Raw genomic sequence first — 24,359 nt, forward strand, 5'->3', positions numbered from 1 at the left:
GAGAATAATAACGTTGGTATTTGTTAAGCACTTACTATGTACAGAGCACTGTTCTAAGCGCTGGGGGAGATTTACAGGGTCATCAGGTTGTCCCACGGGAGGCTCACAGTCTTCATCCCCATTTTCCAGATGAGGGAACTGAGGCCCAGAGAAGTGAAGTGACCCGCCCACCGTCACCCAGCCGACAAGCGGCAGAGCCGAGAGTCAAACTCATGACCTCTGACTCCGAAGCCCAGGCTCTTTCCACTGACCCACGCCGAGCCGGGATCTGAACCCATGACCCCCAAACCCGGGCTCTTGGGCTCCCAATCTTAATCCCCATTTTACAGATGAGGAAACTGGGGCCCAGAGCAGAGAAATGACTTGTCCAAGGTCAACCCGCAGGCAGGCGACAGAGTGGAGATTAGAATCCAGGTCCTCTAGGTCTCGGGCTCGTGCTGTCTCCGCTAGGCCACACCGTTCCCTACCTGCACGGTCACCGCCCGGGGACCGGCACAAAAGCTTTCGGCCTCCGGCGGCTTCCTTTCCAGCGTGGCTCAGTGGAAAGAGCCCGGGCTTGGGAGTCAGAGGTCCTGGGTTCGAATCCCGGCTCCGCCACTTGTCAGCTGGGTGACCTTGGGCAGGTCACTTGCCTGCTCTGGGCCTCAGTTCCTTCATCTGTAAAATGGGGATTAACCGTGAGCCTCCCGTGGGACAACCTGATGACCCTGTAAATCTCCCCCAGCGCTTAGCACAGTGCTCTGCACAGAGTAAGCGCTTAACAAATACCAACATTATCCCCACCTCCCTGTTCTTCTAGGGGGAAAAACTCTTCTGCTCACCCCTGCAGGCGCGGGGTTGGCAGAGTGACCCCGTCAGTGGGCAGGGACTGTCTCTATCTGTGGCCGGATTGTCCATTCCAAGCGCTCAGCCCAGTGCTCTGCACATAGCAAGCGCTCAATAAATACTAATGCCATTAGTTAATTAATTAATGGCAATTGTATTGCCATTGTTCTTTTATCGCCATCGTTCTCGTCTGTCCGTCTCCCCCGATTAGACCGTAAACCCGTCGAACGGCAGGGACCGTCTCTATCTGTTGCCGACTTGTTCATCCCAAGCGCTTAGTCCAGTGCTCTGCACATAGTCAGCGCTCAATAAATACTATTGAATGAATTGAATGACTACTAATGAATGAACGAACGAATGAACGAAGGAATGAATGAATGAATGAACGAGGGGCCGGCCTGAGGGGCGTGGCCCGTTGTCATGAGTGGCGGGTCCCGTTGCCAGGAGGGGGCGGGGCCTGTTGCCACGAAGGGCGGGTCCTGTTGCCAGGAAGGGGCGGGTCCCGTTGCCATGAAGGGCGGGTCCTGTTGCCAGGAGGGGGCGGGGCCTGTTGCCACAAGGGGCGGGTCCTGTTGCTCTGAGGGGCGGGTTCCGTTGGCATGAGGGGGCGGGTCCTGTTGCCACAAGGGGCGGGGCCCGTTGCCACGAGGGGCGGGTCCCGTTGCCATGAAGGGAGGGTCTTGTTGCCATGAGGGGGCGGGGCCTGTTGCCACGAGGGGCGGGTCCCGTTGCCATGAAGGGCGGGTCCCGTTGCCATGAAGGGAGGGTCCTGTTGCCATGAGGGGGCGGGTCCTGTTGCCACAAGGGGCGGGTCCCGTTGCCACGAGGGGCGGGTCCCGTTGCCATGAAGGGAAGGTCTTGTTGCCGCGAGGGGCGGGTCCCGTTGCCATGAAGGGCGGGGTCTGTTGCCTTGAGGGGCGGGTCCCGTCGGTATGAGGGACGGGTCCCGTTGCTATGAGGGGGCGGGTCCCGTGGGCAAGCGGAAGCGGGTGCGCGTGTGGGCGTGGGCGGGGCGGAAGAGGAGGGGGAAGGAGGTGCAGCGTCGGCGGGTTCTGTGGCCATGGCGGCCCTGCGCGCCCTCCTGCTGCTGCTGCCGCCGCCGCTCCGGGCCCCGCGCCGCGCCTACTCCGCCGGTGAGCCCTGCCCTGCCCTCCCCTGCCCTCCCCTGCCCTGCCCTCCCCTCCCCGCCGTGACGGCCTGGCTCAGTGGAAAGAGCCCGGGCTTGGGAGTCAGAGGTCACGGGGTCGACTCCCGGCTCTGCCACTGGTCAGCTGGGTGACCCTGGGCCAGTCACTTCACTTCTCTGGGCCTCAGTTCCCTCCTCTGGAAAATGGGGATCCACTGTGAGCCTCCCGTGGGACCGCCTGATGACCCCGGATCTCCCCCAGCGCTTAGAACGGTGCTCCGCACAGAGGAAGCGCTTAACGAATACCAACATCATCATCATCATTATTATTCCCCGGCACTTAGTCCGGGGTTCCCCAGACCCGGGCAGCCCTTGGTAAACCCCGGAGATTGATCGATCGATTTGTAAAATGGGGAGTCGCTATCTGCCCTCCCTCCCCCTTAGGTTGAGAGCCCCACGTCGGGCAGCGACTTGGTCCAGCCGCTTTCTTTCAAATCTGTCCTTGTAATAACGTTGGTGGTGGTTAAGCGCTTACCACGTGCCAAGGACTGTTCTGAGCGCTGGGTAGATACGAGGTCGTTAGGTTGGCCCTCGTGGGACTCCCAGCCTTCGTCCCCGTTTTACAGATGGGGTGACGGAGGCCCAGAGAAGTCAGCGTGGCTCAGTGGAAAGAGCACGGGCTTTGGAGTCAGGGCTCATGAGTTCGAATCCCAGCTCTGCCACTTGTCGGCTGGGTGGCTGTGGGCAAGTCACTTAACTTCTCTGGGCCTCAGTTCCCTCATCCGTAAAATGGGGATGAAGACTGTGAGCCCCACGTGGGACGACCTGATTCCCCTATGTCTACCCCAGCGCTTAGAACAGTGCTCGGCACATAGTAAGCGCTTAACAAATACCAACATTATTATTATTAAGTCGAGCGACTCGCCCCAAGTCCCACAGCCGATGAGCGGCGGAGCCGGGATTCGAACCCACGACCTCCGGACCCCCAAGCCCGGGCTCTTTCCGCGGAGCCACTTATCGCGGCGCTTGGTGCGTAATAAGAACTCGAGAAGCCCCCACGGGGGCCGAGTTCCCCTTGTGGTTTCCCTCCGCCTAGGCGTGTCGGCACCCGCATCGTGCCTTTATCGGGCGCTTAAGAAATCACTGAAACGGTGATTGCTTGACACGATGCTAATTACGGCGAGCGCTCATGATGGGCCAGTCACCGTACTAAGCGCCGGGATGGATACCAGCAAATCGGGCAGGGCACCGTCCCCGTCTCGTATGGGGCTCACCGTCTCCACCCCCGTTTTACGGATGAGGGGACTGAGGCCCGGTGAAGTGACCCGCCCAGGGTCCCGCGGCAGACGAGTGGCGGAACGGGGATTAGAACCCGTGACCTTCCCACTCCTGGGCCCGGGCTCTACCCTCTGTGCCCTGCTGCTTCTCTGGATGAGGAAGACAGCAGCTCCTGCTCCCCAGATAGACGTTAGATCCGTCAAACGGATGTTCAGAGGAAAGTAGGGTAACAGATTAAGTTTCCCACAACGGTTCCTGCAGCCCCGGGGCGGGGCCTATCGTCTTTTACCTCTAGTTCATTCAGTCTTCCAGGCGTGTGATAAGGTGTCGTGTTAATGAACGCCGTCCTTGCGTCAGAGAACCGAGGTGGTGAGTTCATCGGGCCAACTTGAGAATCTTTCCTGGGTCTGAGGGAGCCCCACGTGGGACAACCTGATTCCCCTGTGTGTACCCCAGCGCTTAGAACAGTGCTCTGCACATAGTAAGCGCTTAACAAATACCAACATTATTATTTAATAATGTTGGAATTTGTTAAGCGCTTACTATGTGCAGAGCACTGTTGGCGAGCTCTGAGCTTCGAAGAGGGATAATTCGGTCCCCCGGCTTGTGAAACGTAAGCCGCGTGGGGAACGGTGTCCGGAGCGATCAACCGCTGGCGTAAACACCGTGCCGAAGTGCTTATGCGCGAGGCTCTCTTCGTAGCCACTATCGTTTCTAAAAACGTGTTTCGGCCCGGGGGTGCGTACTGAACGTCTTCCGGGGGTTTAGGGAGGTGGGCGATAGGCCGACCGGGGAAGAGAGATCCCGTTTTCCCCAGAGGGCTCGAAGTGTCCGGAGGGGGTCGGTTGGGACGGCGGTGGTGGAAGAATGCGCAGCGTGCGGGGGGTCCTGTGATACGGCCCGAGGCGTGAAAGTATTTGGCCCGGTTGGTCGGGGGTGGTGTTGGAGAGGGCCGGATGGTCTGCACGGGCTCGGGAGTCGGAGGTCTTGGGTGCATTCAAGAGTATTTATTGAGCGCTTACTATGTGCAGAGCACTGTACTAAGCCCTTGGAATGAACAAGTCGCCAACAGATAGAGACGGTCCCTGCCGTCTGACGGGCTTACGGTCCGATCGGGGGAGACGGACGGACGAGAACCATGGCGAGAGGTAGAGTCGAGGGGTTCTAATCCCGGCTCCGCCGCTTGTCAGCTGGGTGACTGCGGGCGAGTCGCTTCTCTCTGCCTCAGTTAATAATGTTGGTATCTGTATCTGTTGGTATTTGTTAAGCGCTTACTATGCGCAGAGCACCGCTCTAAGCGCTGGGGTAGATACAGGGTCGTCGGGTTGTCCCACGTGAGGCTCACAGTCTTCATCCCCATTTTCCAGATGAAGGAACTGAGGCCCAGAGAAGCGAAGGGACTCGCCCACGGTCACACAGCTGACAAGTGGTAGAGCCGGGATTCGAACCCCCGACCTCTGACTCCCAAGCCCGGGCTCTTTCCACTGAGCCATGCTGTTTCCCTCATCTGTAAAATGGGGATGAAGACGGTGAGCTCCACGTGGGACAACCCCATCACCTCGTATCCCCCAGCGCTTGGAACAGTGCTCGGCACGTAGTAAGCGCTCAACAAATACCATCATCGTCAGTCTGCAGATAGTAATAATAATAATGGTGGCATTTAAGCGCTTACTATGTGCCGAGCACTGTTCTAAGCGCCGGGGTAGACACGGGGGAATCAGGTTGTCCCACGTGGGGCTCACGGTCTTCATCCCCATTTTACAGCTGAGGGAACTGAGGCACCGAGAAGTGAAGTGACTTGCCCGCAGTCACCCAGCTGACAAGTGGCCGAGCCGGGATTCGAACCCATGACCCCTGACTCCCAAGCCCGGGCTCTTGCCACTGAGCCACGCCGCAGATGGTCCGTGCCCGTCGCAGCCTCCCGGCAGCTCGCCTCGGGCTAGCCTTCATTCAGTATTCAACAGTATTTCTCGAGCGCTCGCTATGGGCAGACCGCTGTACTGAGCAATCACGAGCGGAGCCCGGGCTCCGGCTCCCCGATGCGTTGGTGCATCTGCCCGGAGGACCCCTGCAGTGCTCGGGGGGGGGGGGGGGGGGGTGCCGTGGGTCGCCGCGGTGCTCCGGGAGGGCTGTGACATGTGCCCCTGCGGTGCCCGTTGTATTTTGTTAATGAAATGTCCGTCGCCTCGATTCTGTTTAGTCGCCATCGGTTTTTACGAGATGTTCTTCCCCTCGACTCTATCCATCGCCATCGTTCTCGTCTGTCCGTCTCCCCCGACTAGACCGTGAGCCCGTCAGACGGCAGGGACCGTCTCTCTCTGTTGCCGACTTGTACATTCCAAGCGCTTAGTACAGTGCTCTGCACACAGTAAGCGCTCAATCATTCCTATTGAATGAATGAATGAATGCCCAGGGGTGCTTACGCCAGGGACCCGCTTGCTGTGGCCCGGCACACAGATACCTTATGACCGCTTGGGTCCGTTGCACCTCAGATCTTGGGTGATCGGCTTGCGTGGGGCAGACCCTGATCTAGAAGGAGGATGGGTCCGTTTCTTTTCCTTCTTTTTGTTTCGTTCTTAGGGTATTCGATAAGCGCTTACTACGTGCCGGGCGCCGTGCCGAGTGCCGGGATCGAGGCACGCGGGGCTCGCGGTCTCGATCCCCGTTTTTCAGAGGAGGGAACCGAGGCCCGGAGACGCGAAGTGACTTGCAGACAGGCGGCAGAGCCGGGATTGGAACCCAGTTCCTTCTGACGCCCGGGCTCTACCCACCGGGCCGCGCGGCCTCGCCCCTGTTCTGACGCGCGTTTCCTTGGATTCCCTCTGCCCAGGTGCTCCCTTCGAGTACATCGTCACGGAAAAGAAGGGCAAGAGCGGGAACGTGGGGTTCATCCGACTGAACCGCCCCAAGGCCCTGAATGCCCTCTGCAACGGCCTGATGGCGGAGGTCAACCGGGCGCTGGACGACTTCGAGAAGGACCCGGCCGTCGGCGCCATCGTCCTCACGGGCTCGGACAAGGCCTTCGCCGGTGCGTCTCGCCGACCGAGCGACGGCGACGAGCGAGGCGGCCGGGGGTGCCCCGGCCCCGGCCGAGCCCGGGGAGGCCGTTCTGGGGAGCCCCGGGGCGACGAGAACGACGACTCCGGCCTTTTGCCAAGCGCTTACCGTGTTGCCGGGCGCTGTACTGAGCGCTGGGGTAGATGCGAGATAAGCAGATTGGTTATTCTTCGGGGGTGGTTCGGGGTGGCGATTCTTTGTGGGAGGGTTTTTAATGATATTTAAGTGCCTAGTATGCGCCAGGCACTGTACTGAGCACGGGGGTAGACAGAAGTGAGTCAGGTTGGTGACAGTCCACGTGCCAGGAGGGGCTCACGGGCTTAATCCCCATTTTACAGATGAGGAAACTGAGGCCCGGAGAAATGAAGTGACTTGCCCAGCGTCACAGAGCACGCAAATGGTGGAGCCAGGATTAGATTGATTAGGGTGGTTTTTCTCTGGGGCTCAGAAAAAAGATATGACGGTGAATGTTTAGTTTCCCCTGCCCGCCTTTCCCCCCCAGTCCAGACTATATTGTTTCTTTTACATTTAAACACCCGCTTCTGCCCCGTTCTGCCGCCGGTGCGATCTTGGCCCGTGGAAAAACTCTGCTTCAGGAGGCAAAACTGTTTTCCTGGGAGATTATTCTCTGGGGCTCGAGATTCAGGGGAAAAAAAAAAAGCAAGGGGTGACCGTGAATGTTTTCTTCTTTTTCCTTTGCCTGTCTTCTCCCCCATTCCGGTATATATTCCCTTTTCTATTTAGAACAAACACACGTGCAACCCCATCTTTTCCCCCCAACCGCACACACGCACACGAGGAAGATCTGGGGCCTGGGGAAAAACTCTTCCAGCGTCGTTCATAAGTAAGGAAGGTGGAAACCGTATGTCCCGATTGAGCTGGGGAGGTTCCGGTAGGTGGGATTTTCTGAGCGCCGTGTCCGGCCGCCAATAAATGAATATGACGGGAGCCTCAGCTGGAAACTTCGGGACGCAGAACTTGGTGGGGGGCTATTTTTAGTCTACTTCCGTGCCCGGCCCAGAGCAGCTGGCGGGTTCCCCTCTCTGACCCAGAGAGGCGGCTTGGGGACGGCTCTCCCGCTGCTCGCGGTCCGAGGTGGTCGCGGGGGAAAGGGGATTCCTGAGTTCTCCGGGACGCGAGGGAGGGCCCCGGGATCCCTTCTGGGTGGCAGCGGGGCGTTGTTCAGACTAGCTCTTCCCGGCTGTGCTGCCCTTGAAGTGGGGGTCTGCCCTCTCCTCCACAGTCCTTGTGCCCTGGAGAGACGCTCCAAGCGCTTAGTACAGTGCTTCGCACGCGGCGAGCACTCGGGAAATACGAACAGATAAAATGTCACTCAACAGTGTGACTAACCGGCGACTTTAAGCTCACTGCGGGCGGGGAACGTGGCCGCCGACTCTGTCGCGCTGCACGCTCCGCGGAGTAAGTGTCGGACGACTAGCCTCGACGCCGACCGTGGAGCGGAGCGGCGTGCACATCCCGCCTGTGGCTTTTTTGCCGTCGCCGTTATCCCCCTGTCCGTCGGCGGGTCGGGTGTTTTGACCTCAAGGGAGTTGTGCCCTTTGGTGGGGGAATGGCTTGAGACCAGCTGACCGCACGTCGGGTGCGGCCCCAGGAAGCGATTCGTGGATGGGGAGGGTGTTCTCGGCACGACACGGGTCTCGCGTGCCTACCGGCCGGCTCCCGGAATGGGGGCACGTGGCGAGGACGTGGGGGGCCGGCCGGCTCCCGGTTGGACTCCCCGTTGGGGTCGTCTCTTCCAGCCGGAGCGGATATCAAGGAGATGCAGAACCAGACTTTCCAGGAGTGTTACGGCGGCACGTTCCTCGGCCACTGGGATCGCCTCTCGCGGGTCAGGAAGCCCGTCATAGCGGCCGTCAACGGTTATGCCGTGAGTAGTCGCTGTAGCCTCCGTGGCGGCGACGGGAAGTTGGCGGGGGGCGGGCGGGAGGTCCTGTGGCGGTCTTTCTCCATTGGGACCGTAAAGAATGACTGCGGTGTTTAAGAGTTCACTCCGTGCCAGGCGCTGTGCCAAGTGCTGTGGCAGGTGTAAGAGTTAGATACCGTCCCTGCCCCGCGGAGGGCTCACGGTCTTAATCCCCATTTTCCAGATGAGGGAACCGAGGCCCAGGGAAGGTAAGCGACCTGCCTAAGGTCGCGCAGCAGACAAGTGGCAGAGTCAGGTTGAGAATCCAGGTCCCCCTGACCCCGAGGCCCGGGCTCTAACCACTAGGCCACGCTGCTTCTAGGGTAAATGGACCAGAAGCGGCTTGAGGTAGGTCCCCCCCGTCCCCCCCCCCAAGCCGCCGGGACGGCGAAATTCAGGGACTGAGAGCCCCGTGAGGGCAGAGGGAGGGGAGGGGAGGGGAGGGCTCCCCCGCGCCGAGCGGCACCGCGTCTTGCCTCGTGTTGCAGCTCGGAGGAGGCTGTGAGCTCGCCATGATGTGTGACATCATCTACGCTGGGGAGAAAGCCCAGTTTGGCCAGCCCGAGATCCTGCTGGGAACCATCCCAGGTAAAACGGCCCACGGCCATCCGGGACTTTCTCTCTTCTGGGCCAGAAGGGATTTAGAAGAGGTGGAGAAGGGGCGGATCCCCGCTCTCCCCCGGGACTCTGTGTTCCCCGTCTGCCCGCTCTCTCCCCTCTTGGGGAATCCTTCGCTTGCCCTTTTTGGCTCTGTGCCCCGTGTGCCCCGGGCGCGAATGAAAAGCTTCCAGGGCAGGCGGAGCAGGACCGGCGTGGTCTGGATCCAGTAAGGTCCCGTGCCACCGAGAGACGCTCCGGGGACCAGCTTCCCTGCAGCTGCAGGAAACTTCCCAACCTGCAGTGTGGTTGGGATTCGACACTGCTTCGGGGCTGGGAGCTAGGTGCTCACCGCGGGTAACACGTGAGCGGATCGCCTCGACGTGTTCCTCCCGAGTGGGAAGCGTTCGTGGGTGGGAGGTGCTTTGTCTGAGACCACGTCTGGCTTTCTGCGACTCTCTCAGAGGAAGGAGAGGAAAAACCTGGGGAAAGAAGGCGACAGACGCCTGAAAAATCCAGGATTCGGGGGGAAGCTCGACGTGGAGCAGACCGGCGATCCGGGTGGCAGGGAAAAGGCAAACGGGTTGGAGTCCCGCCGGCATCCTTTGACCGTCCTATCCCGTCTCCATCTTCCTCCCGTTCTCGGCTCTTCTCCCTTCGTCCCCCGGGGGCTTCGGGGGTTGTGGCGAGGCGGGCCGGGGAGATGGCGAGGAAGAATGAAGGGGGATGGATGGGGTGGGCCACCCCAGTGACCGCTGTTTAATCCTTTCACCTCCTGCAGGGGCCGGAGGGACGCAGAGACTCACCCGTGCCGTTGGGAAGTCGTTGGCCATGGAGATGGTTCTCACCGGGGACCGGATCTCCGCTCAAGAAGCCAAACAAGCAGGTGGAGACGTTTTTCAGGGGAGGAGACCCACCCCCTACGAGCCGGGAAGGGGGGGAAAGGCACTGGATCGTAATGAAGGCGTCGTCCTCACCTGGCGTGAAAAAAAGGGGATTCTGTCAGCCGACAGGCAGGGACAAATTTGAGGATCCTCACGGCAGAGACGGGAGTCAAGCTGAGCCAGGCAGAATTCATTTCGCGTGGCGAATCGAACTTCCCTTTCCGGAGGAATACACTTAGTTTTCGTTATTCACGCGCGGCGGATTGAACTTCCTTCTCGGGAGGAGTACGCTTATTTTATTATAATGATAATAATAATAACGTTGATATTCCTTAAGCACTTACTATGTGCAGAGCACTGTTCTAAGTGCTGGGGGAGATACAGGGTGATCAGGTTGTCCCACGTGAGGTTCACAGTTGATCCCCATTTTCCAGAGGAGGTCACTGAGGCACAGAAAAGCGCAGTGACTTGCCCACGGTCTCACAGCTGACGAGCGGCAGAGCCGGGATTCAAACCCATGACCTCTGACTCCCAAGCCCGGGCTCTTTCCACTGAGCCACGCTGCTTCTCAGCGTGTTCTTATACTTATTTAGTCTCTCACACGTGGTGAGGCGCCTAGCTCCTGACCCACGAACGCTTCCCGCTCGGGAGGAATACGCTTCCTTAGGTCCTCGCACGTGGCGAGGCACCACTTAGGAAGAATGCACCTACACGTTGCTCAGCCCCATAAGGGCACAACGGGAAACTCGACCGTCCCACGGCCCCTCGCTTGGTGCAGGGAGGGCGGGCATCCCAAGCTGTGGGGAGAGGCGACACAAGTCCGCTACAAGTCGCCATCCGCTGCCCAGAACGGCGGAGGCGGCCGGTATTTATCGCCCGTCCTCCCGGACTTCTAGGGTTTCCAGATTCCACTTGTCCAGTCTCTTGCCCTGCTCGCCAACCACCCTGCTCTTCCATACCTTATTTAGTCGGCACGGGGGCGAGGGACACCACCTTCCGCGTTCATGGCCCGGGGTGACGGGTGGCTTGGCTCGCTTCTGCTTTGCTAGCTCGGGCGGTCACGAGAGAGCGTTTTGACCTTGACACAGCGGGTGCCCCTGTTCATGTTGGCAGGGGTTCTTGGCGTCCTTTTGCTACCGGCCCCCCTCCCTTTGATGCCTGGCGAGAAACCCGGCCGGCTCTGACCCCGTGTAGCTCTTCTCCGCTGCTCCTACCTCCCTCGACCCCCGTGAATCGTTTCTGTCCTCCCTCTCGGGAGCAAAGCTAGGCTCGTGGTTTATAATACTAATAACGGTATCTGTTAAGCGCCTACTGTGCGCAAAGCGCTGTTCTAAGCGCTGGGGAGGGATACGAGGGGGTGGTCCCACCTGGGGCTCACGGTCTAAGTCCCCATTTTCCAGATGAGGTAACTGAGGCCCAGAGAAGTGAAGCGACTTGTCCAAAGTCACACAGCTGACAAGTGGGGCAGGGATTAGAATCCGGGACCCCCGGCTTCCACGCCCGGGCTCTTTCCACTCTGCCATGCTGCTTTCAGAGGGTGGCTGACTTTCCACTCCCCCATCCCCTCTTTTTTTGGCTGGTGCTTATCAAGTGCATACTGTGGGAAAAGCACTGTTGTAAGCACTGGGGTAGATACAGCGTAATCGGGGTGGATGCAGCCCCTGTCTCACATGGGGCTCACATCGCAAGTAGGAGGGAGTGAGATTTATTCCCCATTTTATGAGGTGACCGAGACCCAGAGAAGTAGAGTTGGAGGCCGGCAGGCAGCTGGCAGAGCGGGGATTAGAACCCAGGTCTTCTGCCTCCCAGGCCCCTGCTCTTTCCACCAGGCCGTGCTGCTTCTAGGCCTCCCCTACTAACGTCAGGGTGTCTTCATTCATTCGATAGTATTTATTGAGCGCTTACTACGTGTAGAGCACCGTACTAAGCGCTTGGAATGGACAATTTGGCAACAGATAGAGACGATCCCTGCCCAACGACGGGCTCACAGTCTAATGGGGGGAGACAGACGACAAGAACAAGATAATATCATCATGATAAATAGAATCAAGGGGACGGAGACCTCATTAACAAAATAAATAGGGTAATGAAAATCTATACAAATGAGCACAGTGCGGAGGGGGAGGGGGAGGGGCAGAGGGGAAGGGGCGGGGAAAGAGGGTTTAGCTGAGGGGAGGTGAAGGGGGGGGGGGCAGAGAGGCAGCAGAGGGGCCAGAGGGAAAAGGGGAAGCTCAGTCTGGGAAGGCCTCTTAGAGGAGGTGAGCTTTAAGTAGGGCTGTGAAGAGGGGAAGAGAGTTCGGCGGAGGTGAGGAGGGAGGGCGTTCCGGGACGGCGGGGGGGACGTGGGCCGGGGGTCGACGGCGGGACGGGCGAGACCGGGGGACGGCGAGGAGGCGGGCGGCGGAGGAGCGGAGCGTGCGGGGTGGGCGGTGGAAGGAGAGAAGGGAGGAGAGGTAGGAGGGGGCGAGGGGATGGACGGCCTCGAAGCCCAGAATGAAGTTATTGTTTCGTGCGGAGGTCGATAGGCTCTTACACATCCCTTAGTCAGCTGGTTGAGTAGGTGCCTCGGATCTTTCCGCAAGAAGCCAACCACGTATGGAATGCCTTCAGTCATGGGATTTTTCAGCTCTGGCAGCGAGGGAACGATGGGTCCATCTTGTTTACTTCGGGGCGTTCTTGGACGTTGAGAGTTGAGACGGCCTGTAAACTCCTGCTCTGTTGTACGGTCGTCTCCCGAGCTCTTGGTACAGAGGCAGCGTGGCCTAGTGGGCAGGAAACGGGCCTGGGACTCGGAAGGTCACGGGTTCTAATGCCGGCTCCACCGCCTGCCTCCTGCGTGACCTTGGGTGTCCTTTCCCAAGCGCTCGGTACGGCGCTCCGCACATAGTAAGCGCTCGGTAGATACGATGAAACGAATGGCCGAATGAACTTAACTTCCGTGCCTCGGTTCCCTCGTCTGTAAAATGGGGCTTAAGAATCCGAGCTCCCTGCGGGACAGGGACCGCGCCCGACCCCATTATCTCGTATCTACCCCAGCGCCCGGAACGGTGCCCGGCACGTAGCGGGCGCTTAATAAGTACGATGATAATTACGATTCTCTGTAAAATAGGGATTAAATCCAACTCGTCCCTACTTAGACTGCGAGCCCCATGTGGGACAGGGGACCGGATCCAACCTGATTAACTCGTATCTACCCCAGCGCTTAGAACGGTAAACCCTTAACAAGTACGAGCGTCGTCGTCGTCATTCTAGTACTGTGCACGCAGTGAATGCCCAGTGAATACCGTCATCGGAGAGATTGAGCGATAGGAAATGTAGAAGATGAACAAGAGCGACGTCGAGGCCGCTGGGTGGAGAGGTCCACCGCGTCGATCCGTCCATCGGTCACCGTAGAAGGTGTGGATGGAAAGGAGTCTGTTCTTTCGCCGAGGTGTTTTACTTTCCCCCCTTGCACCAGGCCTCGTGAGCAGAATTTTTCCTGTCGAGAAGCTGGTGGAAGAAGCCATCCTGTGCGGGGAGAAGATCTCCGGCAATTCGAAAATCGTAACGGCGATGGCCAAAGAATCGGTGAACGCCGGTAGGGAACTGGGTGACGGGGACGAGCGGGGCAGAGATGGAGGAGGAAGGGCGAGCGGGGCGGGGCGGTCCCTCCGTCGTCCGGAACCTTGGACCGTCGGCAGTCCCGCGCCCCCCGGGGCGAGGGGGTAGGGCGGCGGGTGGAAGGGAGGTCCCCAGGTGCTCGGCCGTTGAGCTTCCCGGGTCTCTCGGGTGGCTCGGGGGAAAAAGACCAAGCCGCGAGAGCTGTCGTTTGCCTCAGACCACCCGAGCGCTTCCGGGTGGGACGTGCCCGGCGGAGGTCAGGCGCTCCCTGGATGCGGTGGTGGTGTCCAATAAGGAGGATCTTAGCCCGGGGCCGGGGGAGGTTGACGGGCGGGGGGGGGGGGGGGGGCCAGATTGGAAGGCGTCGACTAGAGAGGGCTGACGCCGACAGAGAAGGCGGAAGACGAACTCACGGCCCCCGGGGTGGGGGCCGCCGAGGGGGACGGGGGTCACCCGACCTCTGCCGGGTCTTTTTCAGCATTCGAGATGACGTTGGCAGAGGGAAATAAGTTGGAAAAGAGACTCTTCTATTCAACCTTTGCCACGGTAAGAAAACCGTTCCCTTAACCTCTTTGATTTTTTGTAGGACCAAGTAGTGGCGATCAGTGGTATTCGTTGAATCCTTACGTAGCGCAGAGCACTGTACTGAATGTTTGGGAGCGTACAGTTCAATGCAGGTGGCAGACCCAATGCCTGCCCTCAGGGAGTTTACGGGAGAGAGGAAACAGAGAGGGAATGGCGGAGCGTAGGGATCGGCAGCGTGGCGTAGTGGATAGAGCCCAAGCCCGGGAGTCAGAAGGTCATGGGTTCTAATTCTGACTCCGACACTTGTCTGCTGTGTGACCTTGGGTAAGTCACCTCACTTTGCCTCAGTTACCTCCCCTGGAAGATAGGGATTGAGACTGTGAGCGCCACGTGGGACAAGGGACTGTGTCCCAACTGATTATCTTGTACTTACCCCAGCGCTTAGTACGGTGCCTGCCACGTAGTAAGCGCTTAGCAGATACCACAGTCATGACCGTCGTCATTCCCTGAGGGCTGTGGGTCTGGGGATGGAGTGAAAATTAAAAAGTGCCAAGGTGATCCAGAAAGAAGGGCAAATGGAGGAAATGAGGGCTTAGTCAGAGAAGGCCTCTCAGAGGAGATGTGGTTTTGGGCCGGGGGAGAGTGGTGGGGTGTTGGATGTAAAGGGGGAGAGAGTTCCAAGCCAGAGGATGGGCGTGGACAGAGAGACGGTATTCATTCAGTCGTATTTATTGAGCACTTACTATGCGCGGAGCACCGGACTAAGTTCTTGGAATGTACGGTTCGGCAACAGATAGAGACAGTCCCTGCCCAGTGACGGGCTCACAGTCTGAAAGTAGACTCTAGACTCCTTGTGGGCAGGGAATGTGTCTGCCCAGTCTGTATTATATACTCTTCCGAGTGCTTAGTACCGTGAGCTACTTAGAGGAAGCACCCAGTGGATACCATTAACGATGACGACGATGAGGTGCCGTGAATAGGTTGGCATTACTTCACTCGTTCACTGTCTGCAGAGCTCTGTATTTGGCACTGGGGAGAATGCAATACAACAACAGACGGGCACATTCCCTGCCCTGGGTTGTCCCACGTGAGGCTCACAGTCAATCCCCATTTTACAGATGAGATCACTGAGGCACAGAGAAGCGAAGTGACTCGCCCACAGTCACACAGCTGACAGGAGGCAGATCCGGGACTCGAACCCACGACCTCTGACTCCCAAGCCCGGGCTGTTTCCGCGGAGCCACGCTGCTTTGCTTTGTTACCTTACATTCGGGAAAACTTTCCGGAGGTGCTTATCTCTTCCAACACACACACACACACACACACACTCTCTCTCTCCCTCCCTCCCTCCCCCCACTCGGAACACATCTACCAACTCCGTTGCAGTCTCTCAAGCACTTAGCCTGGTGCTCTGCACACGGTGAGCGCTCCAGAAATACCACTGATCGATTCTCAGATACCGCCGAGCCCAAACCATCTCGTGGTGAGGGGAGAATGTCCCCTAATGCCTCGGTTCATCCCATCGGAGCCAAAACCTATAATGGAAACTGGCCTTTGTGTAGCAGAACCGAGGGTCTTTTTTTTTTCAAGCAGGGACCACAGAGTGGGTCGACCCCAGCGATTTTATTGGATGTCCATTGTGCGTCTGGGCAGCCAGATGATGGTTGTGGAGCTCCCTGGGGAGGAAGGCTTGCCTGGAGGAGGTTTTTTCCCAGCGGCCTGTTTGCTGATGGGATCGGGAGATAGCTGTGCCAGCAGAAGAACAAACCTCCGCAGCTCGGTGCAACCCTGCCAGGGATGGGGCTGGGGCCGGAGCTAGGGGAGAGTTGAGACAAAGCACCCCTCCCCCGGCCCCCCAGGAGGTCCTAGGGGTTGAAGCGGGGCTTGGTCGGGGAGAAGGATGGGAGCCGAAGCCCCTTTGTCAACATCCCGGGGCTCCCACGTGCCCCCAGTGACTGCCCAGTGGGGATTCCTTCCCAGGAAGGGGTCAGTCAGCAGAGAATGCCCCTGTGGGTGACTCCCAGAAAGGCCAAGTGCTGGCTCTTCGGGGCCGGGCCGGGGGGAACGGTGCCTGGGCCGGGGCTCGGCCCGGGGTGGGCAGGGATCGTCTCCCTTTATTGCTGAATTGTACTTTCCAAGCGCTCGGTGCAGAGCCCTGCACCCACTAAGAGCTCAATAAATACGATGGAATGAGTGAATCGGCAGGCAGGGCTGCGGGCGTCGACCGACGCGGACAGGTGGAGAAGCGGCGTGGCCTAATGGATGGAGCAGAGGCCCGGGTCAGAAGGACCCGCATTCTAATCCCGGCTCTGCCGCTCGTCTGCCCTGTGACCTGGGGCGAGTCGCTTCTGGGCTTCATCGGTAAAACGGGGAAGGAGACCGTGAGCCCACGCGGGACAGAGACTGTGTCCAACCTGATTACCTTGCATCTACCTCCTCTATCAGAGGAGCAGCGTGGCGCAGTGGAAAGAGCACGGGCTTTGGAGTCAGGGCTCATGAGTTCAAATCCCAGCTCTGCCACTTGTCAGCTGTGTGACTCTGGGCGAGTCACTTAACTTCTCTGTGCCTCAGTTCCCTCATCTGTAAAATGGGGATTAAGACTGTGAGCCCCACGTGGGACAACCTGATTCCCCTGTGTTTACCCCAGCGCTTAGAACAGTGCTCTGCACATAGTAAGCGCTTAACAAATACCAACATTATTATTATTATTACCTCAGCTCTTAGAACTGTGCTTGACACATAGTGAGCGCTTAACAAATATTATTATTATTATTATTATTCTTATTGTTATGAGGGAGGAGTAAGCGTGTTTGTGTCCTGACAAGCCCAGAAGGAGTGGCCGGCTGGGAGCGGGGGAAGCAGTCCCAAGTTTGCCAAACGGGGAGGGAACTGAGCTGGTTGAGGAACAAGGCTGCTCTACCCCAAGCGAGAGGAGCAAACCGACGTAATGATAATAGTCATTGTGGAATTCGTGAAGTGCTTCCTCTGTGCCAGGCACTGTACTAAACACTGGGGTAAATAAATACTAAGCTAATCGTGGTGGACACAGTCCCTGTCCCACATGGGGCTCACAGTCTTCATCCCCATTTTACAGATGCGGGACCCGAGGCCCGGAGAAGTGAAATGACTTGCTCAGGGTCACGCGGCGGACAAGTGGAGCCGGGATTAGAACCCGGGTCCTTCTGACTCTCAGGCTCGTTCTCTACCCACTAGGCAACACTGCTGCTTCTCTCTTTTGTACAGAGGCAGGGCCGGGGTGCCGGCTCTCAGGTGGCGGAGATGCGTAGTTCCCATTTGATCGAGGGCATCGGGGCCCGGACGGGAAGAAAGTGAGACTTCCACCCTCCAATCACTCTCTCTCTCTCTCTCATTCCCTCGGAAGGATGACCGGAAGGAAGGAATGAGCGCATTCGTGGAGAAGAGGAAGGCCAACTTCAAAGACCACTGAACGGTAGCCGACTTGTCCCAGTCGCCGTGGAATTGGCATTCGAATGTGCCTCTTCCCCTTTAGAACGGTTGGATTAAGAAGCAAAAGTCAGTTTCCGACGTAGAAAATGGAGATCGCCCAATGTGCCTAAAACCTACAAGCCCGCAGCGTTCTCCAAGAGTGAGAGAGAACCGTGTCCTGGCCCCCCGGGCCCTTTCGTAACCGGGTCCCGGAATTCGGGGTCGTGTTTCGAAGGCACCGAAGTAATTCGCCGTAGTCGTTCTGTCCCCTGCCGACCGTACGGCTCTGGAATCGGGAGCATTTTAGCATTCTGACGCAAAGGTTTCGCTGGCCCGTAGAGATCCCGCTGGGTACGTTTGTAAGGACTTTCATCAGAATAGCCTCCCTTAATTTCAGAGGAAGAGAGGATTCATTTTCCAGAGACTTGTCAGTTTGATGTGGAAAGATATCATCGACACCGTTTGATCCGTTGGGTAATCCAGAGCCGCTTGATTTTCATCTGATCCTAAATCCATAGTGCTGACTTATTAAATTGGTATACCGAGTTTCCCTTTCCTTTGGCTCAAGAATCGTGCTTCTTTGATCGGTGCTCTTTAGTCTTCATAGTACCTCTTTAAGATAAATGAATACGCCTACGTCGTGGGGGGAGGAAGTGGGGTACCGAAAGGCGGGAAGCAGAGTGATGGAAATGGAGGGCCACGCGGCGACTCGTCTGTGGGAGGCCGAACAACGAGGGAGAAAACTGAGCTTTCCTGTCCAGTCCCGTGACTTGACCGACACAACGCGAGAGAGCCCTAGGGAACCGCTGAGGCTAATAAAATCTGTTACATTGTATTATCATCGCTGCCGTCGGTATTAGTGAGCGTCTCCTGGGTGCCAAGAGCTGAATTAGGGGACTTGAGCACATCTAATAGACGGTAAAAGACGTGGCCCGCTCCCTCGAGGAATTCGAGACGGGCAGTCAAGTGACGAGCACCCAGGAGGAAGGAGAGAATATGGGAGGCCATGTTTAGGTGGGCGTGACAATAATGACGATGATGGCATTTGTTAAGCGCTTTTTACTGTGTGCCAAGCGCTGTTCTAAGCGCTGGGGGGGATACGAGGTCATCGGTTGTCCCACGTGGGGCTCACGGTCTTCATCCCCATTTTCCAGATGAGGTAACCGAGGCACAGAGAAGTGACTTGCCCAGAGTCACACAGCTGACAAGTGGCGGAGCTGGGATTAGAACCCATGACCTCTGACTCCCAGGCCCGGGCTCTTTCCACCGAGCCACGCTGACGTGACCGGAGGTTTTCGGTCCCCTAAATCCAGACCGGAGGAGCCCCCCGGAGTCACTTACGTAATGACTGGACCAGCCTCCCCCCGAGTCCCGAAGCCCACCAATTCTCGTGTTGTTCTGCGGAGGTTTGGGGGAATCATTCATTCATTCAGTCACTCATATCTTTTGAGCGCTTACTGTGTTCAGGACACTGTACTAAGCACTTCAGCAGTAGAGACAGTCCCTGCCCACACTGGGTTTACAGTCTAGAACGGTGGGCAGGTTAGACATCGAAACAAAATAAACAGGCATCAACGTAAATATATAGAATTATAGCCGTATCCCCCCCATTTCCTCTACTCCTTTCTGAATCGCCCTCGCATTGGGATCTCCAGCCTCTAGCCCTTCGTGTTCAGCTCCACAACCCTCATGTAGAAATCTCTCATTCATTTTGGAGCGTGTTTTCCCCCTTTAGACTGTAAATCATCATCATAATAATTATGGTATTAAGCGCTTACTATGTGCAGAGCGCTGTTCTAAGCGCTGGGGGAGATACAGGGTCATCAGATTGTCGCACGTGGGGCTCACGTTTTGTTTAACCCCCATTTTTACAGGGGGGGTAACTGAGGCACAGAGAAGTGAAGTGACTTGCCCAAGGTCACACAGCAGACAAGTGGCGGAGGCGGGATCAGCACCCACGACCTCTGACTCCCAAGCCCAGGCTCTTTCCACTGAGCCACGCTGCTTCTTATCTGGGCGGGAACGTGTCTGCCAACTCTGTAGGGTTCAGTACAGTGCTGTACAGGCAGTAAGCACTCAATAAATACCACTGATGAATTAAACACGTTCTCTGCCCACGACGAGCTTACAGTCTAGAGGGATGAGCTGACGGTCCGAGGCCTTCCCTAAGCCCCCCCTTTCCTCTTCTCCCACTCCCTTCTGCCTCGCCCTGACTTGCTCCCTTTGTTGGTCCGTCCCCCCCCCCCCCCCCAGCCCCACACCACTTAGGTCCAGATCTCTAATTTATTGATATTAATGTCTCTCTCCCACAGTCTAGACTGTAAACTCGCCGTGGCAGGGAATGTCTGTTTAGTGTGGTTTTATCCTCTCCCAAGAGCTCAGTACAGTGCTCTACACACAGTAAAGCGCTCATTAAATACGATCGCGTGAATAAACGAGTCTAGTCATTTCCCACCTCCCGGAACTGGATTTTGCTCTGAGCCCCCCCCCCCCCCCCCAGCTCTCTCACCTGCCGTTACTCACTGTTCCCCAAGACCCTGCACCGCCCTAGAGTTGAAGAAGAATAACGATATTAAGCGCTCACTATGTGCCAAGCACCGCTCTCAGCGCAGGAGTAGATACGAGGTGATCAGGTTGTGCCACGTGGGGCTCACGGTCTTCATCTCCATTTTGCAGATGAGGCAACCGAGGCCCACAGCGGTTCAGGCGGCGTGGCCCGGTGGAAAGGACACGGGCTTGGGAGTCAGAGGTCATGGGTTCGGATGCCGGCTCTGCCACCTGTCAGCTGTGTGACTTCTCTGTGCCCCAGTGACCTCATCTGGAAAACGGCGATGAGGACTGTGAGCCTCACGTGGGACCACCTGCTGACCCCGTATCTCCCCCAGCGCTTAGAACGGCGCTCTGCCCATAGTAAACGCTTAACAAATACCAACATTATTATTCAGGGGTTTACCCGGGGTCACGGCAGGCAAGCGGCAGAGCCGGGATCGGAACCCATGGCCTCCGGGGGCCCCAGTGGCTTTGGCCCTGAAGGCGTAGAGGACACCGGAGACTAGCCCATCCCGGCCCCTTCCCGGGCTAGCTGCAGAAAGCCCACGGCCAAAGCCTCCCCTCCTGGGCCCGCTTCTCCCGGGCTTCGGAGCCCTAACCTCGGGCAGACAGCAAGATCTGAGCCCTCAAACAAGATCCAGTCCCTTCTTCGCAAGGTGACAGATGAGAACGGCTCCGGCTCAGACCGTCTCCCCCTCCATCCACCAGTTTCCCCTCCAGGCCTCTCCGCGCTTCCCCGTAGGTATTTGGGGGCTCACGTTCTTCTCCCCCGAGGGAGTCCTAGCCAACGGACTCTCGATCTCCGGGGAATCCTCTCCAATAATGGTAATGATATATATGGTATCGGTTAAGCGCTCTCTACTTGCTACGCATCGTACTAAGCGCTGGGGGAGGCTACAAGCAAAGCGGGCCGGACACAGTCCCTGGCCCACGTGGGGCTCGCGGTCTCGATCTCCATTTTACAGACGAGGGAACCGAGGCCCAGAGAAATGAAGTGACTTCCCCGAAGTCACACCGTTGATAAGTGGCGGGTCCGGGATTAGAACCGACGACCTCTGCATCCCAAGCCCGGGCTCTTTCCACTGAGCCGCGCTGCTCCTCGCCCACTAGTCCACACTGCTCCTCTGTCTTGCTGTCCCTCTGTCCGTCCTGCTGCCCCGGATGGGGAGGTCCCTTAGGCTCAGTTAGTCAGTGGAGAAGCGGGCGGAGGGGCACAGCAGCCTCGCGCTGGGCCCCTTCCCTTCCCCTTCCCTTCTTCCCTTCCCCTTTCCCCTTCCCCTTCCCCTTCCCTTCCCCTTCCCCTCCCTCTTCCCTTTCGCCTCCCTCTTCCCCTTCCCCTTCCCCTTCCCCTTCCTCTTTCCCTCCTTCCTTCCCCCGTCCCCACCGTTGAAACCGGTGACCTCTGCTCTAGGTCAGAGAGGCAGCATGGCCTCCTGGCCAGAGCCCGGGCCTGGGAGTCGCAAGGACCTGGGTTCTAATTCCTTCCTTCATTCAATCGTATTTATCGAGCGTGTACTGGGTGCAGAGCCCTGTGCTGAGCCCTTGGAAAGTGCAGTCGGACAACAGAGGCGATCCCTACCCAACCACGGGCTTAACGGTCTAACCCCCGGCTTGTCCGCCGTGTGACCTTGGTCAGGTCACTTCGGTCTTCTGGGCCTCGGTTCCCTCATCTCTAAATGTATATTTATTTATTCATCTTTTCATAACGTCCGTCTCCCCCTCTCGACCTCGGGCCCGTGGCGGGCAGGAATGCGTCCGTCGTTGCGTTGGACCCTCCCGGTGGCTTGGTACGGTGCCCTGCACGCACTCAGCACTCAACAGAGGCGATTGGATGACTGTCGCCCCTGGGGCTCCCGGTCTTCATCCCCATTTTCCGGATGAGGGAACTGAGGCCCAGAGAAGGGAAACGACCGGCCCCGGGTCCCACGGCAGACAAGCGGCTGCCTCCCCGCTCTGGACAGGAAGCTCCTCGTGGGCAGAAAACGTGTCTGCCAAGTGTGTGATGGGGCCCTCTCCCAAGCGCTTAGCACGGTGCCCCGCACGCAGTAAGAGCACGGGAAATAGCCTCGATCGATCGGTCGATGGATCGATGTGGAAGTCATTAGATTAGATTAGATTAGATTAGTGATTAGACTGTAAGCCCGTCAAACGGCAGGGACTGTCTCTATCTGTTGCCGACTTGTTCATCCCAAGCGCTTAGTACAGTGCTCTGCACATAGTAAGCGCTCAATAAATACTATTGAATGAATGAATGAATGAAGTCATTGCCAGAGAAGCCTTGGGGTTGTGGGAAGTTACTTCTTGCCGCCACACGGTGGCAGCCTAGGCTTGGCCACTGGTGACGCCTCCCCCCGCCATTCATTCATCCACTCATTCATTCATTCATTCATTCGCTTACTCATTCATTCATCCATCCTTCCACTCATTCATTCATCCATTCACTCATTCACTCACTTATTCACTCACTCACACTCACTCACTCACTCATTCATTCATTCATCCATTCATTCACTCATTCATTCATCCATTCACTCACTCACTCACCCATCCATCCATCCACCCACTCATTCATTCATCCATCTATTCATTCATTCATTCACTCATTAATCCATCCACTCATTCATTCATCCATCCATTCATTCATTCACTCATTCATCCATCCATCCATCCATCCACTCATTCATCCATCCATCCATTCGTTCATTCTAATGATAATAATGTGGGTATTTGTTAAGCGCTTCCTATGTGCCGAGCACTGTTCTAAGCGCTGGGGTAGACACAGGGGAATCAGGTTGTCCCACGTGGGGCTCCCGGTCTTCATCCCCATTTTCCAGAGGAGGGAACTGAGGCCCAGAGAAGTGAAGCGACTTGCCCACAGTCACACAGCTGACGAGTGGCAGAGCCGGGATTCGAACTCATGAAGTCATTATTGTTAACCCCCGCTCCACCGCGACTGCTGTGTGAGCTGGGGCAAGTCACTTCACCTCTCTGGGTCTCAGTTCCCTCCTCTGGAAAACGGGGATTGGGACTGTGAGCCCCAGGGGGGACGGGGACAGGGTCCGACCCGATCAAGCGTTTAGGACAGTGCTTGGCACATACTAAGGACTCAACAAATACCATTATTAATTATCATCATCATCATCGTCATCATCGCCTGCCCGGTCGTTCCCCCCCCCAACCCCCGCCTCCGCCCCAGCGCTCAGAAGAGGGCTTCCTACATAGGAAGCGCTGAACAAATACCTTTTTGTGTGCGTGTGACCTCCACCAATGGCCTTCCCGCCCCTTCCCTCCGGCCCCGCCCCCCGCCGACCTCCACCAATGGCTTTCCCTCCCCTCGCCGAGGCCCCGCCCCCTAGCCGACCTCCTCCTCCTCCTCCAATAGCCTTCCCGCCCCTTCCCTCCGGCCCCGCCCCCTCTCCGACCTCCACCAATGGCCTTCCCTCCCCTCTCCCGGCCCCGCCCCCCTCTCCGACGCCCACCAATGGCCTTCCCTCCCCTCTCCCGGCCCCGCCCCCCTCTCCGACGCCCACCAATGGCCTTCCCTCCCCTTTCCAGGCCCCGCCCCCTCTCCGACCTCCTCCAATAGCCTTCCCGCCCCTTTCTCCCGGCCCCGCCCCCCCTCCGACGTCCACCAATGGCCTCCCCGCCCCCCGCCGAGGCCCCGCCCCCCCCCCGCCCTTCCTCCACCCACGGCCTTCCCGGCCGAGGCCTTGGCCCCGCCCCCTGGGTCCGGCCCCTGCCCTGGGCCCCTGACCCGGCGCGCGGTCTGCCGTCCGCTGCGCTGCTGCCCGCTGCTGCCCGCTGCTGCGCCCGTTGCCATGGTGATGCTGAAGGGGGTCCCGCGCCTGCTGTCCCCGGACCTGCTCTTCGCCCTGGCCAAGATGGGCCACGGGGACGACATCGGTAAGGCGCCCACCGGCCCCCGGGGACCCCGGCCGCCCCCCGACCACGCCCGACGACAACCAAAACAACAACCCCCCACCACAACCCAACCCCCGCAACAACCAAACCACCCCCCACAAAAACCGGCAACCAAACAACCCCCCACAAACCCTCCGCAACAGCAAACAACCCCCCCCCCCCCAACAACCGACAACAACCAAACCACCACCAGACCACCCACAACACAACACAACAACAACAACAAGCACGCTGGAGAAGCAGCGTGGCTCGGTGGAAAGAGCCCGGGCTTTGGAGTCAGAGGTCATGAGTTCGAATCCCAGCTCTGCCACTTGTCGGCTGGGTGACTGGGGGCCGGTCGCTTCACTTCTCTGGGCCTCAGTTCCCTCATCTGGAAAATGGGGATGAAGACTGCGAGCCCCACGTGGGACAACCTGATTCCCCTGTGTCTCCCCCAGCGCTTAGAACAGTGCTCGGCACATAGTAAGCGCTTAACAAATACCAACATCATTATTATTATTATTATTATTAATCCCGGCTCCGCCACTTGTCAGCTGTGTGACTTTGGGCAAGACGCTTAACTTCTCTGGGCCTCAGTTCCCTCATCTGTCAAATGGGGATTAAGACTGTGAGCCCTACGTGGGAC

The 24,359-nt window shown here is 58.0% G+C and overlaps 2 protein-coding genes across 3 annotated transcripts in view; both read left to right on the top strand.

The window, feature by feature from the left end:
• The first annotated feature begins 1,849 nt into the window (after positions 1 to 1,849).
• Positions 1,850 to 17,819, top strand: ECHS1 (enoyl-CoA hydratase, short chain 1). 2 transcript variants are annotated; one of them, XM_029060647.2, is made up of 8 exons: positions 1,850 to 1,958; positions 6,060 to 6,257; positions 8,047 to 8,174; positions 8,699 to 8,798; positions 9,589 to 9,693; positions 13,149 to 13,268; positions 13,770 to 13,837; positions 17,199 to 17,819. In XM_029060647.2, the coding sequence occupies exons 1-8, from the start codon at positions 1,886 to 1,888 to the stop codon at positions 17,262 to 17,264; spliced, it is 858 nt and encodes a 285-aa protein (XP_028916480.1). In that variant the 5' UTR covers positions 1,850 to 1,885; the 3' UTR covers positions 17,265 to 17,819. The 2 variants fall into 2 exon arrangements, with proteins under 2 accessions (XP_028916480.1, XP_028916481.1); XM_029060648.1 differs by lacking the exon at positions 1,850 to 1,958 and adding an exon at positions 3,550 to 3,598.
• Positions 17,820 to 23,538: 5,719 nt separating this feature from the next.
• Positions 23,539 to 24,359, top strand: part of FUOM (fucose mutarotase) — a 43,322-nt gene continuing 42,501 nt past the window's right edge. The window contains exon 1 of the mRNA XM_029061533.2: positions 23,539 to 23,716. Within this exon, the coding sequence (XP_028917366.1) occupies positions 23,632 to 23,716 (85 nt within the window). The 5' untranslated portion in view covers positions 23,539 to 23,631. The remainder of the gene's footprint in view (positions 23,717 to 24,359) is intronic.

This window comes from Ornithorhynchus anatinus, chromosome 3 (assembly GCF_004115215.2).
Source record: "Ornithorhynchus anatinus isolate Pmale09 chromosome 3, mOrnAna1.pri.v4, whole genome shotgun sequence".
Lineage (NCBI taxonomy): Eukaryota > Metazoa > Chordata > Mammalia > Monotremata > Ornithorhynchidae > Ornithorhynchus > Ornithorhynchus anatinus.